The sequence below is a fragment of the Sycon ciliatum genome, chromosome 4 (assembly GCF_964019385.1).
Source record: "Sycon ciliatum chromosome 4, ocSycCili1.1, whole genome shotgun sequence".
Taxonomy (NCBI): Eukaryota; Metazoa; Porifera; class Calcarea; order Leucosolenida; family Sycettidae; genus Sycon; species Sycon ciliatum.
In genome coordinates, this window is record NC_088646.1 from 41,978,254 (window position 1) to 41,993,973 (window position 15,720).

At 44.8% G+C, this 15,720-nt stretch overlaps 1 protein-coding gene across 1 annotated transcript in view; it reads left to right on the forward strand.

Annotated features, from left to right (window-relative positions):
• The window catches only part of LOC135816233 (adhesion G-protein coupled receptor G7-like), a 115,075-nt gene that overhangs the window by 37,970 nt on the left and 61,385 nt on the right, over positions 1–15,720 (forward strand). The window contains exons 9-15 of the mRNA XM_065329641.1: positions 642–775; positions 2,297–2,328; positions 4,645–4,815; positions 7,607–7,692; positions 9,865–10,061; positions 11,639–11,898; positions 14,369–14,411. Of these exons, the coding sequence (XP_065185713.1) occupies positions 642–775; positions 2,297–2,328; positions 4,645–4,815; positions 7,607–7,692; positions 9,865–10,061; positions 11,639–11,898; positions 14,369–14,411 (923 nt within the window). The remainder of the gene's footprint in view (positions 1–641; positions 776–2,296; positions 2,329–4,644; positions 4,816–7,606; positions 7,693–9,864; positions 10,062–11,638; positions 11,899–14,368; positions 14,412–15,720) is intronic.

Here is a 15,720-nt window from a genome sequence, read left to right on the forward strand (position 1 = left end):
AGTGGAATATGATGACGCGTGGAGTATCCCTGAAAGGATATTGAGTTTATGCAGTGAGTTTATGTGTGGTGCAAATCCAAAAGGTGCGAATGACAGCATGCAGTGGTGAAAGGTACCACTTCGAGTGACAAACACTGGAGCTGGTGCTGGTGCTGTCATTCGCACCTTCTAGATTTGCGCCATGATGCAGTCAATTTCCCCTTTGCACTGCTGTCATGCGCACCTTTTAGATTTGCGCCATCACGCGGCTGCAGCTATTTACACTTTGCAAGTTTGTGGGTATATAAACCAGTACTGGTCCAGATTCACTCATTGCTCTTTTCTGATGATCACTTAGTGCGTGAAACTCGGAGTTAAACACTTGTCCGTCCGTCCGACCCCCCCTCTTATTGTTTGAACTAGCTCTGCCCTGTCTCTGTATTGAGCACTCTCTTGGACAGCCTGGAACCTCTCTGTCTTATGCTTTGTTTTACGTAGATCATCATGCATGCTATTTGAAATGATAGAAACGTCTTTTGGTCCATTGTGGTCAGATTTCAGTGTGAATTCACCCTTCAAGTTGTGTTTCGAAGACCAAATCCTCGCAAATCACACCACTGTGTGTGCCTTTGTCTGCTTATGAATTCTCAAATCCTTTCTAGATGGCTGCAGGGTAACCCTCTTCTTCTGACACCAAGTCTTTATACCAATTTACGTGGCCTCGGTACCTTTTCCACTGGTTACTGCACTTCATGCAATCGTGTTGACCAACCTGTAAAGGATTATCTTGAAAAAGGTACGGTTCGAAATTTACAAATCAACTTGATTAACGGCCATCGGAATGTGTTCAAGGACCAAGTTTTACGAATTGTCACTACCAGTCCACCAAGGTAACAAGATAATATGCATTCAAATCATGCGGCAACAAGGCACGAAACTAACAGGCGTACAGAGACATTCAACGACCTAACACATAACTCCTATACATCTGCAAAGCGGAAACCAGCAACCTTCCAACTTGGATGGCTCATGTACGGAATGGTCCACTGCAGGGGAGGGATAAGCAACAATTAGGTGTTAGGTCATGGAATGTCTCAGTAAACATGTCAGTTTTTTGTGCCTTTAGCGGCTGTTGCCCGATTTGACTATATATTATCTATTAGTGTTGAAACGAGCCTATCTGTTCCGCGCATTCTGGGAATTTGCGCAATCTGAGAATCCCAGATTGCGCTGCGCAATCTGCAGATTGCTTGCACATTTTTGGGTGACACGACCATATTTGGGGCATGAGACCAAGCACAGCAAATCCGCATCCCTAAGCGCTGGACCTACCGTGAGACGGATTTCGTTCAAAATCATGAAGAGCATGGGTCACTAGGAGATAGGTCAGGTGTCTCCTCCTCCGTTGGGTTTGTCGCTCCCTTCGCTCATGGAGAGGTGAGGGACATAGAGAATCTAATTCAATGCAGTCACACGATCAGACTTGCTTGTACATGTAGAACTAATACAAAAGAATTCCATCTGTGCAATATGCAGATTGCTTGCACATTCTGGGAAATCTCAGATTGCGCAGAACATATCTATAACAAACGGGCAAACAGTTCCACTAACGAGCGATCTATTGAGCGAGTTAACGAGTTTTACTCATATGGCAAAGATGATTTTTTTTAAATTCAGCTGCTTCGATTTTTCACAGCTGGTGCTGGAGTTGCTCCTGCTTTCGAATGGCTTCACTTCGGATGGGTGTTTGGTATTGAGATATCTTTTCTGCGCCTTTGTTGAGGAGCAGTTATTGTAAGAATAGACTGTTCTGCAGAGATTTCAAGTACTGAAGTAGCCTCGTTCTTCGCTGCATTTCAGGAAAAACATCCAAACAACTATGCTTGACTTTCTGCTCGAACGTACAGTTCACTGCATGTACTGACTGCACTGCATTGTGCACACCGGACCGTACATGATGCACGTCAGTACAAACGAGCTTGCCGCACAAATGAGTACCCGGTGAGATTCTTTCACACTACTAGTATCTATAATACGTGTAGGATATTGACTGAGATGAGTCGAGGTCAATATTCCATTTATCACGATTGCTTTGCCAAAACCCCGAAATTTGATGCTTTAGGAGCTATTGGAGCATTTTTAGTTTAGAATTTGTGGAATTTGGACTATGTAGTTTGCACCACTAGCGCTTTTTAGGTGCCTTTTTGTCACTTCTCTGACCGCCAAAGTGGCGGATATAAGGACTTGCTTGCTGCGGCCTCAATCACCACTGTACTCGACTTGAAAAGTAATGGAATTTATGCTTTTTATTTTACAGATATCACACCAATCTTGGAAACACTGGCTAATGTAAGTGGTGAAGCCTACGTGTCTGAAAACTTCTAGAACAAGCATTTAGGAGAATGTGGTGTATAGTAGACCTGCTCTTTCCCATCCACTCTGCTATGATCAGACTCACTTTCATAAATGGTCAATTATTACTACCGAAACAGGTCGAACGAAGTATGTATCTAATATTCACTGAGTACGAGGTCAATATAGGAAATAAAAGCCGAGTAAAAGACCGAGGCGAAGCCGAGGTCTTTTATGAGGTCTTTTATTTCCTATACTGACCAAGTACGAAGTCAATATTAGATTTATCACGACTGACCAAAGCATGTGTTCAATCGCTAAAAAGGAGTCAAATATAAGCGGTCAATATAGCCCTAAGGAGTGAAATATGCAGGAATATTTGACTACGTGGGTATGGCAAACATCTATGTGAGTCAATACTAAGGGAGTGATAAAATTATATATTAGAGAAAAGACCGAAGGATGTACCCAGAGTGCTGACAGTGCTCAACACCACAAAGGCAGAGCGTAATACACAACAGAACAACAAGGCCTTGTTGTTCTGTTGTGTATTAGAGAAAAGAAAAAGGACCAAGGAACTTATTTCCTAATACTTTGAAATTCTCCGTGAAGTCCAAATTTGAAATTGCAATTTTGGCTATACTTTGATTGTTTTGGTTATTCCTAATTCAGTGACGACTTTCCACTGATGAGTGTGATGCGAAAACGTTTTGTAAATTAGTACAATTGTCTTTGACATTGTTATGACTGCACAATTTGTTTTATTCAATGCCATATTATATGATGCTGAGAAGAAGGACACACTTCAGGCTCTTGAACTAGAAAGTTTTTACTAGTATATTTTCATGCCTTATAATCAGGTGAAATACAGGTAAAATCAAATAAACACGGACAGCTCTGGGCACGGACAACACAAGTCGCGACCATACATCGAAAACTACAAGCTCGCTTGAGGACCGTATTCACAAACAACAACATATACTGAAAACTCTCAACAACAACAGGCGGTGAGGTGACGAATGTTTAAGGACGGCAATAAACAGAACCAGCTGAAGCGCCATGTCACTAAGGTTCTATTGAGATGGCACGAATAAATTCTAGAGAAAGTAGTGATGGACAAAGAAACAACTATGATGGAAATGTAATGTGAAGAACAATAATACTAATAGGAACGATGAAAAATATAAAAATACATCAAACTAGCGTGACATCTCAACAAAACCTTCGTGACACGACGCTTCAGCTGGTTCTGTTTATTTCCGTCCTTAAAATCTCAACAAGAAACTAAACAAAAAGAGCCATGAGGTCCGCTCGGCGCCTCGCGCACCAAGATCATCTACGAAAATGGAGGCATCGCATTTTGCTCTCAGGGACCGAAACAGTGACTATTCCAGCAATGCGGTTCTTTGTATGGGAGTAGACGGGGAAAACAATTTCTTTCTTGTTTCTCTGCAACAATGAATCTCGTACTAGATTTTTTTCCAGTCGGGATACCGACAGGGCGCTATATGTCCCATACCGAAGTTTGACAAAGATTCGACTTCTTTGGGACAATGGAGAGCCAAGATACTGCAATGTTTCCATCTACTCCCATACGAAGTCACCCTCGCGCTGGTTCCATCCCTTATCTCCTAAGCTAAAATAATCAGCTGAACAGGTCAAAAACAGGGTGAAGATGAAGAGATGACTAAAACATGAAAACATTAATGAGGAGTAGTATTCCTGACACCTTCGCGAGGATTAGCGCCAAACAACTAAAGTGACTAAACATTTTTGGAAGCATGGAAGACCCCCACGAAAGCCAGTGATCAAGACGATGGAAGAGTCAGACACCGAACGAGTGACCGGACGGTGTGGTGGAAGGGACGAGTCAGGACCTGCAACATCGGAGGTGACGACAAGCCGACTGCTCAGTGGAAAGGATGAGTCAAGAGCTGCGACATTGGAGGCGAGGAAAAAGATGCGACATTCAAACAATCAGCAATCGGCTATCAAGAGTCATCTGTTGGTTAGTGATACATGTAGTCGTCGTGAGATGTACAGAGTTGATGTTTTCTCAGTTTTCGCCTGTGGCAGATCTGTATTGGAGGCGTTGTATATTCGCAAGTTGTTCCCTGAACTATGTGTTCAGAAGGAAAATGCCTGCATTTCACCTGGTGAGAAGGCTTGAAAGTGTACTCATGAAAACTCTCGAGATGTTCAAGAGCCTGAAGTGTGTTGTTCTCCTTAGTTTAATCCCTAACTTGCCGCGCTAAATCAAAACGGAATTGCTTTTATATTGGATGACTTTATATGTGGTGTGCCTGCATAAAGGAGACATTACAAGGCGACATCTTGAGAACTGATGCCGCATCTGAATCTCTAAAAGACTTAACAAACAGTCAGAATCTGGCTCAGGACGATGTCAAATTTGCCTCTAAAGCCATAGCAAATATAGCTGAGTCTGTGTCAACGAACATACATCGTGAGGACCTTACCGGACAGGTGAGTGGCAAGGGTTTCTTTGATATAATTATCTCTTGAATCAATATTCGCACACACTGGCAATAAATTGGTGCTAATCTTCCAAGTTGTGAAATAGGTAAAATATCAGTTGGCCAAGAAAATGTTTTTAAAATTGAAACGTGAAAAACAGCGGAGTACAAGTTATCAGAGTCAACCAACTAGTGCCTACTAACCATGATCATGCCCCCTGTGTGGTTCCCCTAGCTAGCATGACTGATAGACAGTCAGCCCACATTGGCCGCATTCTGTTATCAGCATAACCTCAATCACAGAGAACAAATGACTACAGTGTGCCTTTCAGGAGGCCAATATACGGTATCCAGGGGGTGCGGGTCTGATTCCAGCAAGGGGAAATGTGGTGCCCCACAGCACAAAGGTAACTTGATACTCAACACAAATGTACGCGCTGTATTGCATACTTATCATGATACTCAACCGTCACATCGTCGTTGCCTACAATACAGTAGCAACGCATTATTCTAGTTTTCCGAGGGGCCCAAATTGCAAGCTCGGTTGCCCTGCACATGACTGCACATTGTCATAGCAACCTTGAAAGTTCAAGCTGGTTTCCACAGGCTTGGAATCAGACCAAGCTCCCAAATGCCCCTGCCGGCCACTGGCACTTTGTTGCAAAAAGATTATGTGCAAGAATTATGAGAAAGGCCTATAAGAAGTAAATGATGTCATTCTAACTTGGATACTGAGCCAGCAAATATAATTAAAATAGAAGAAATCACAGGGAAACGAACCTTCAAGTTGGAAGGCTGTTGGTTTGCTCACTGGAGATGTGTTGGAGCTAGTTCTCAGGTCATTGAATGTCTCAGTAGCCCGTCAGTTTTATGCCCTGTTATCGCACTTTCTGACTGCATTATTATCTTGTTTTAGTCGTGGATAGTTGCTTCATAACTCGTTTTCATGTGATTTCTTCTATTTTAATTCATTCTAACTCCGAGTTTCACGCACGAGGCAATCATCCAACGACAAGAAAGACAAGAACGAGAAAGACGTACATTCAGGCGTTAGAGAATGGACGCTGCACAGCCAGCCTGGGAGTGACGCATTCAGCGTAAGCTCTGCTCTGGGAAGATACGTGACAAGCAATGGTGGTCATTAATGAAGTCAATTGCTGGTGTTAGCCTGTCCTCTGATACTCCAACTTTATTGATGGAGATGGACAAGAGAACACAACAAACCTTGCCAAGGAGAACTGTCTCGGCGCCTTCTTCTCAAAGAAATGCAGCCTTGCCAACGACATCCCATTAGCTAGCCTGCCTATTGGTCAGGAGCCTGGCAAAGCTCCAGCTGTGATAAGGATTCGCTTTTGCCCTGAGACCTTAAAGCCCTACCTCTCAAAGCTTGACATCTGCAAAGCCACCGGCCCTGATGCCCTGATGCCCTGATGCCCTGATGCCCTGATGATATTCCTGCTCAGGTTTTGAAAGAATGTGCAAGTGAGCTGGCTGGGGCTCTTGCTTGGCTCTTCTCCCTGTCCTTCTACAGTGGTCGCCAACCACAGGCATGGAAGGTTGCTCGTGTGGTACAGGTCTACAAGAAGGCTTCGCAATCCAGAAACAAGAACTATCGAACAGTCTTACTGCTGTCCATCCGCTCAAAGGGTATCAAATCCAGTGCCAATCGCCAACTGATGAACTTCTTGGAGGGCGATAGTCTCCTGTTACCAAGGCAATTCGGATTCCGACGTGGTCTAGGCCCCTCTGATCTGCTCACAGCTCTCCGCCATCACTGGTCAGTCACTTCGGGCCTTGGGGGATGTGTGGAGGTGATTGCTGTAGACATAGCTGGGCCTTTGATAAGATCTCACACACCGGCGTGATACACAAGTTGTGCAGCATTGGCATCCAGGGTCCTCTTCTAACCTGGCTTAATGACTACCTCACAGACTGCGCATTGCAAGTGGCCATCTGTGTCCAGACCTCCAATCGGTTTCCCATCTCTGCTGCAGGGGTACCACAAGGCAGTACACTCGGGCCATCACTGTTCCTTGTGTACGTCAATGATGCTGACGGTTGCCTGGCACCAGGAACTGCCATGGGAACATTTGCAGACGACACCAAGGGGATAAGTGTAGGATGGCCAGTGCATGTCCTCCATGGTCATTATGTGCATGCTGAACCTAGGTCGAAATGTTTAGGGGGTGCACGTGCCCCCCCCCCCCATGCCCCATGCAAGCTGGGTAGCAAGAATGAAAACGAAGCCAGAATGGGGGTAGAGAATCAGCAAGAATATGCTTACGCGACTCAAGTTCACACTACACTACCATAAGAAAGTATGGTGGAGTGGAAGTATAAATTCTGGCTTCGTTTTCGTTCTTGCTCATTCCCATGTAACCACTAATGAAAATGGGTGAAAAGCTTCTGGTATTTTGAAATTGACAACTTTGTTGTTGGACTCGGATGGAGAGCCAATGGTTAAATTTAAAAGGAAGGACCAGAATGTGTTGTTGTGTAGTATATAAATTTTGTTCGCCTACCTCTCTCTCTGATATAATATACATACTGCTCCTGTGTGGCTTCCACTGTATTCATTGTTCCTTTTACCTAATGATGGCCAAGTAACGAAAAGTTGTGAACTGCCGGAACCTGTTCGGATGTGCAGCACTATGGGAATGGTTGTGTCCACCCGAATTCCTTATTTTTATAAGAGATGAAGTCGCATAAAGCCTCAGCTCTTCTTTAGACTTATTCATAGCTGTAATAATACTATAAAATAATACGTTAATGTGGATATGTTCTGTGCCTGTCTGTCGTAGATTACAAACCGTACTTTTCAGGCAGTGGACAACATTTTGAACTTAACAACGGTGGAGAATGTAACATCATTGAGTTCAGGAGAAAGGTAATGTTAGGTTCTCATCTCCCGTACATTTCCTCGCACATCCTTTACCCAGCTGGCCTGCACCCCGTAGCTTCTCGCATACTGATCGACAGTATCCAAACAGTGACTACCAACACCTTGAGCCTTTTTGCGGATGACTCCAACATTCTGTGCATTTCCCCACCGACTACCACAATTACGGCTCACTTGTCGCAGATGGAAACTGATTTAGCAGCGTGTATCTCTTGGCCTGAACATTCCGGATCAAATTTTAATGTAAGTAAGTGCGCCCATATTTTATTCCAGTCAGGCAGGACCACGGCAGCAGAGCGAACTGTTCAGATGAATGAAGCTAACATGTGTTGACCTGAGGCTTATCGCCATCTTGGGGTCATACTAACTCCCTCTCTAGATTTCCGTGCGCATATCCTATCCATTATCTCTAAGTTTCGTAGCAGAATGTTCTTGCTTAGTCATATGACTTCTTTTTCTTCCATCGGTCATTTCTACCTTGTATAAGTCATACGTTTGCCCTACCCTAGAGTACTCTATCCCCATCTGGTTTTCCGGGCCTCTCTGCCGGTCGCAGACCAGGATAGTATGAGTAGGCTACAAGCAACTGAAGCCAGAAGATATCTTGCTGGCAAATTTGGGAGGAAGCCAGATTGGATGACTCCAAAAGAAAATCTTAACCAGCATGCAGGCTGGGAAGCTATTCAATGGTGAATACAGATCCTTTCATTATGCTATTTGCACCACGTTGTCTACACCTTTCTTTCTGTTCTCTTTGATTTCAAACTTCGATTTTCATCCTCCTCCCGACACTCCAAGTCTCTTCTCCAAGTCTCTTCTTCTCCCACCAACTGGCAGTTCCTTCGCTAAATCCTTCTTTTCCTTATCGCTGTTGCTTGGAATAAACAGTACTTCCTGCTGATATATGTTCGCTCGACAGTCCCACGCTATTTAATCGCCAGATAAGGAAGCTTTATGAAGTTTACCGCTTCTCAGTTTCCGGCATACCTAGTTTCACGTGTTGAACAATATAGTCGACATCTGCCACTGCACTTTTGTTTTAGTGCCTTTCCAGTATTCTATTAGCATGCCTGGTTCTCAATCTATTGATATTCTTCCTCTCCAATACACCACACCACCACATTGCGCTCTTGGCCGATCCAAACGCTGCACTCACGCACCACCTCCTCTCCTTTGACTTAAAATCTCGGATTTTGAGTTTTATCCACTCCCTACATAATTCAATTTTCATTTTTCTGTTGGTTTGGTGAGACTGCCATGCATGATAGGTATCCATTTACTACTACTGTGACCTCTGGAGAATCCGTAAATAAACAATACAAATACAACTCACAAGCTTACCGACGGTTAGTCTGCCTACATGACGGGACAAATGACCCCTGGCAGCACCAGACATCAGAAGGCGGAAGCCATGTCACCTTTGCTGCAACGTCCATCATCAACAAATCCCACCTTCGTCTCCAAAGTCTTTAAAAACTCCAAATCCAAAGGAGCATGTCAGTCTCACACTTTCTCAGTCCGTATCATTTTTCGTTGCAGCAGTTTCAGGGCTGATCTGCTACTACTCCCACTGGGTCTGGCTCCGAAACTCTGCTGGAACAAGCGATGTTGAGTTTTTAAACCACCCCCTCATAACAAAAATTGAGATTTCAATGGCGGAAGATACTACGAAGGAAAAGTCACAATGTATGGCTGTCGGCGCGATTGTTCAACCTACAGCATTTAAAATTGGCATGATGCTTCTGAGACAGATGCTAGGCATGGCACCAATTGGGTTGATGACATAGCTGACACACAAAGTCACACACAACATATTCGTGTGCACAGACACTGAATTAGTGGACATCGACATCTTCTTCTCGCTTGTCTCAAACGTACTATGACATGCTATTTCGCATAAGCAAGCTTGTTCGCTCACCATTTCTCTTTGAACTGGAAATTGCAGTCAAAATTACCCCTAGAAAGTTAAACTGTTACCTATTTTTTCGATGCCTAGCAAATAAGTCACCGCCGATTGTTGTGTAAATCGCACACCACAAACTACCGCTGCTTGCCCTTGTTGTTCTGTGTTTTGTAAATCACATAAAATGTTTGGATAGGTTTCAGGGGTTGAAGGAGTACTTACAAACTGTAATTGTTCTTTTTGTCTTTGTGGTGCAGAATGACTAGAGCAATGGATATGCTAGTTGTTTCGCTACGTGTTGGACCACATCAGATTCTACAGGAGACGAAAAGCAGTTTGGGATATGCAGTGACATGTCCTGCAGGAAATGTGGAGAGCAAATACGAAAGTTTCCGGTCAAGATACGAGACCCAAAGTGGCTTTTTTTTAGGCGGAACAAATCAAACTGCTGAAGGTTAGAGTTTATGCTGGATATGTGGGCTTTGTAAGGACTTCTGTGAGCCATCCATACTGACACTATTGAATGTCTCCATGCACAATACATGTATGTCCGGAAATACTCCTTGCCCAGCAGGGACTAGTAATACTTCAATCTTCTTTGTTCTTTCAATTTTGGGTGAAGATTGTCTATGCAAATATTTTGACAAAGTTTCTGAAAGAAGAATAGGTTGGTGCGACTTCTGTGATACTTGGGGAGTTCTGTGTTGTTCATGGGAGCTCGTGCTATACCTGCCGACTTGAATTCTCACTTGACTGACTCACGACTGCCATCCTAGCACATGAGAAGTCCATCCAACCGTCCACTCGGCAAACCTGCAAGAAAGCACCATTCCCTGCTCAATACGCAGTGTTTCGGGGAATTCACCCCTCATCAGTTGAGCTTGAGTAGGTTGAGGAAGATTGTACCTGAAGAGCACCACTTATATAGTGCTCTCCAGGCACAAACATCACCAGGGAGATAAACTTACAGAGACGCTCCGTTTCCAGCGCGACAAACACCTCGTGAACACCAGATGGCAGCGTGAGTCAGTGTTGCTCTTGGAGGTGCTGAACAAGCGCTGAGGATCGTTGGCCATTCACAACGTTGTTGCTTCCAAACCATCTTCTCGTGTGCTCAGGATGGCAGTCGTGAGTCAAGCAAGTGAGAATTCAAGTCGGCAGGAATAGCGCGAGCTCCCATGTAGGGAGCAACACACACTTCCCAAGTATCGCCAAAGTCGCACCAACCTCTTCTTCACATTGTTGTCCCCAGCGCGGGCTTGCGAATTAGGCCAACCATGGTCAGTTTCTGTAACTTACTACCAGAAGTGAAAGAAAGTGATTCATTTTGAAAGGATTAGGAGAACTTGTGTGTTGCTCCCTACGTGGGAGCGTGCACTATTCCTGCCGACTTGAATTCTCACTTGACTGACTCACGACTGCAATCCAGAGCACACGAGAAATCAAGTCAGCAGGTATTTGTACTTGTAAGTCGGCAGGAATAGCGCAAGCTCCCACGTAGGGATTCGCCACTTATCGCCAAAGTCCCACCAACCTCTTCTTCACATTAGGAGAACTTCACGTTTCAAAGGATTAGTCCACGAAGCAAACTTCTTGAAAGAGAAAAAATGCCAAACCCACCAGGACCCAGGCTCGAGACCTTGCTTGTCATGAGCAATGCTCTAACCTGACCATCTGACTCATTTCAATTTAATTCAATTTTACCGTTCCCCGCGGCCTCGGAGGCATACCAAGTTTCATTGGCATGTCCCGATAGAGCCAACTGAGTAATAGATTTTTTATATATATTTTTTAATATTCTTGGTGCTGAGTTACATGGAATCTCAGATGCTCCCTCCGTAACATGTTTCCAATAGAACTCAGATATTACCCCTGACTGATTGGGTGAGTGAGCCTACTACAACTGAGTCATAGATAGTGACTTCAGCAGTTCAGCAGTTACTGTGCATAGCAATAGATAGTGACTTCAGCAGTTACTGTGCATAGCCTGTTAACCTGTGATGTCCGCGCCATATTTTGTATTACATTTAGGAACAACGTCTGGTGTGGCAGTTGACATTGACCGAAGTGCTCTTGATAAGGTAGATGGAGTAGCAAATTCAAGTTGTGGAGTCGCTCCAATCCGATACATCCTGTACAAGACTGATGCTTTGTTTGGGAAAGACTTCAAAGGAGAGACCATTGGAAGCATCGAATCTGAGGTCATATCTATCCAAGTCGGCCATGGACCTGAGAAGACACAACCAGTGCCAGTTTCAATATCATTTGACACTCCGCCACGTGAAAAACAGGTAAACTGAGCACAATGTTGAACTTTGACCCTGTGGTTCTTGGCAATGTTATTGAATTATGTAGCTGTTGGGGAAATGAAAAGTGTGAAAGCTGCAAACATTACGACAAAACATGAAAACCTTTTTGTTGAGAACTCAGATGGTGAGCCAAGGAAAAAATTGTAACATGGGAAATTTTGGGCACAAGTTATGCAATCGAGTCCATAAAACTAAACCAGATTTTGAACAATTGGACGTGCACAATCTAGCACAAAACTGACAAGGAGTACTGAGACATTCCACGGCATGAAAGTCGGCTTGAACACTGCTCGATAGCGCTAACCAATGGCCTTCCAACTTGGAAGGTTCATGGATATTAGTGTTAATTCCAAAGAGGGGAAGGCAAGCGCCATCGAGCCGAGCACAAGCTACATTCCAAGGCTTCATGGAATACTGGCCTGGTATGATGACGGGACGGCAAGACCAGACAAAACGGTCAAACCACAATTCGACAACGCAACGCAACAACCACCCACCTTGGCAGGCTCAATATTATCCCCTTGGTTAGCGTTATCGAGCAGTGCATGCCTGACTGTTCAAAATCTGGTTTAGTTTATGGACTCGATCGCATAACTTGTGCCCACAATTTCCCATGTTACAACTTGTTTGTTACCTCGGTGTACTCACTTCCAGTAACACTTTGTTGGAGCAAATCTCGAGTGAAAATGTGTAACTATTTTGAAAGATCATTATTTAACGGGAAAAATAAATTCACGATGTTTAGAAGAGTAGGCAGAAGCTTCCTGTGATGGTTCTCAACTTCACCTATTAATTAAGCGTACATTTCAAACCCCTCTGTCATGCAGACAGTCATCACACCTTTCTTCCAACTTGCTCTCTCGGTTCTTCTCACATTATACTTGGTACTCTTCGCACCTTATCAATCACAGGTGTTCTTTCTATCTATATGCCACCTTGTGCTATAAACACGGCTCTTCTCAGTTGAGAGGCCGCTCAGGGTGTGCTCAGGGTGTGCTCAGGGTATGCTCAGGGTGTGCTCAGGGTATGCTCAGGGTGTGCTCAGGGTGTGCTCAGGGTGTGCTCAGGGTGTGTTATTTCCTAGCTACTAATGCAATGTATTACACTGCCGCCCCGTGTGTAGGATTCCTCTCTTATTGGGCAAACGGGAAGTTGCTTGAATTTTGCTTTGTTTGACAAGTCAGTAAGAGTTAAAATGCCACAATAGCCTGCAACGCACCGCTCTACCCGAGCTAGCTACTCTGTATGTAACTCAGGCTGTGCACATTGTTGTGACTGCGGCCTCCGTCCGTAAACACTTTCATCATGTTCCTGTTGCACATTACTTATATGCTACACCTTACACTCCCAACCCCACCGGTATACTGACACAGCCTCTGTTGCACCCCCCCCCCTCCCCTCTCCTAGCACCTTCCCTGTGAGTTTCACAATTGTAATCTGGCACCATCATCCCCTATTTATGCTAGCTTGTTCCTAGGCATTGTCTTTAGCTTGAGTACCAAGCCTAGTAACTGCTCTTCGTTGGATGGTTGCAGCACTTTGCCTCCTGCACAAGATGCTTTGTCCAGATACACATCCCATCTAAAGAGGATGCTGCCACCCCAGCAGCCCCAACACCGAACAGTCCACTCCACCCGTAGTACGTTTAAGAGCTGTACTGCCCACATGCACCAACTGGCCAATGAACTTCCAGTCCGCTCCCGAAACAACATGTGTCGAGCCTACCCTCACACAGTTGTCCCCGTGTGGAACCAGCTGCCCGCCGGAGTCTTCTCTGGTTTATTCTGCACCAAGAACTTGCAACATTTCAAGGTTGCAGCCAAACGCTATTTGAAGATCAACGACAGGTCGTGGGCACATGACCATCTCTGAGTATGAGCATCATAACTGCCTCACCCCATGGCTCTTCAAATTCCGCTCCACATAATCCTCCTAATAACGTCTGTTCTTCTTTTCTCTCCTTCTCCTCCTTGCACTGTCTTTCATATTTCCCCCTCCTTCTAATGTACTGTCTTTCCTCCTAACATTTCATATCATGTACCTGTCATTGCTTTCATTTTTCTTCTTCCTTTTTTGGTGTGTTTTATGTCCCCAGGACGCCGAGACCTGAGGTCGGCTGAGGGCAAAACGCCTCACCATTACTATGCTCCCATATGCAATTTTTCGTCTTTGCCTGTGAGCTGTATCATGGTAAAAAAACGTCTGTTACACTGGTAGCAAGAGGTTGGCTGGTTCCTTCGTGCCTTCTTGGACCTTTTTCTTCTTTTCGCAGCCTCTGCCTTAGCTTTTCTTCTGTACGGGTTAACCTGCGAGTGATGATCTGCTCTATGTTTCTGTAACGTAGAGCAGACCATCACTATTAACGTTACTGAGGATGGACCGCCAAATGAAGATGACACTATTATTACAATAATTATTGCCTTCACTTTTCCTCTTCCCTTACTTTATGCAGGAACAAGGAAGATATCTTTGCGCTTATTGGATATTTGGAGCAGGTGAGCAACTCCTTGTATGAATCAATGCTACACCAAAATGTTCCTTCATCACAACTACTATCAGTTCGAAATGAACTGTTTTAACTTTGCACTTGAAAATACCGCCATTCCGGCAACAGGCTCTCAGCTGCACCAAATAGAACTTTGCCAATGTTTTGCCCAATGATATGCAGGGCATGCCCTGATGATGCCCAATGGGCAAAATATTGGCAAAGTTCTATTTGGTGCAGCTGAGAGCCTGTTCCCGGAATGGCGGTATTCTCAAGTGCAAGAAATACGCTGCAATGGAGTTTGGGAATTCTGAAGAAATGCTTTAACTTTGACTGCTCCTAATCATCATCCAAATCTTCGTCATCCCGATTGCATGCTTATGCAGTTCAAAGTTGGTTCCAAGTTAGTTCTCAGTAAAAACAACCCAAACATACCATGCATCAGGTTAAAAATGTAACAGTTCCAAATTTGGCGTTTCAGAGAAAGGAGTTTTTTAGGGCCTGTCCACACTAGGTAATAAAAACGGCGTGCCGTTTCAGAGTACGTGACGTACACGCGGTGCGCTGTCCACACTTCGCTCTGTCACCTGTACCACTACGTGTACCTGTTCATTTTTGTCCGTGGATGCACTACTGCGTAGTACTGGCAGACACACAAGTGACTTGTAGTTGTTGCGTGTTGTAGACCAGGCAAGCACTCCCTGGCTTGGTCTAGACCTACCCAGCTAGCTACAAAAACGAGTGGCGGCCCAGCGATGGCAGTGCTGACGCCGAGCGCAAGGAACATCACCCTGATGAAGCTGAACTCTGTTCCAGGTACGGAAATTTGGCCACACTCTCGCGGCAGCGCAGCGTCACGGTCGAGGCCCGCTATAGCATCGCTTGATGAACTAATGGTTGTGGCCGCCGTGTATTTCCAGTAAAAGTCGCTGGCTTTGGGATTCAGGTCGTCAATTTCGTTCATCACAACTGAACAGGGTTCTACTTCCTATCCTAACAGTTTCAAATACTCGCTCGTCAGTGAATTATCTCTCTCTCTCTCTACAACACCTTCCTCTTCACCAGACCCCGAGATTTCTCTGCATGTCCAGCCACGACTGTATCAATATCGCCTCAGAGTCGTAGCAGAAACGGACGTGTGGCATTATGAAAACGGCAAAGCAAAAACAAGCTGCAGCAGCTGGAAACAGCAAGAAAAAATGCGATCCGAAACCTCCACCGATCGACTCTCACACAACAAACACTGCGAAAACGGCACGTAGATGAGAAACGTGCTTTGTACAGGGGTCCTCGACTCACGTTCCGCGTGAATCCCACGT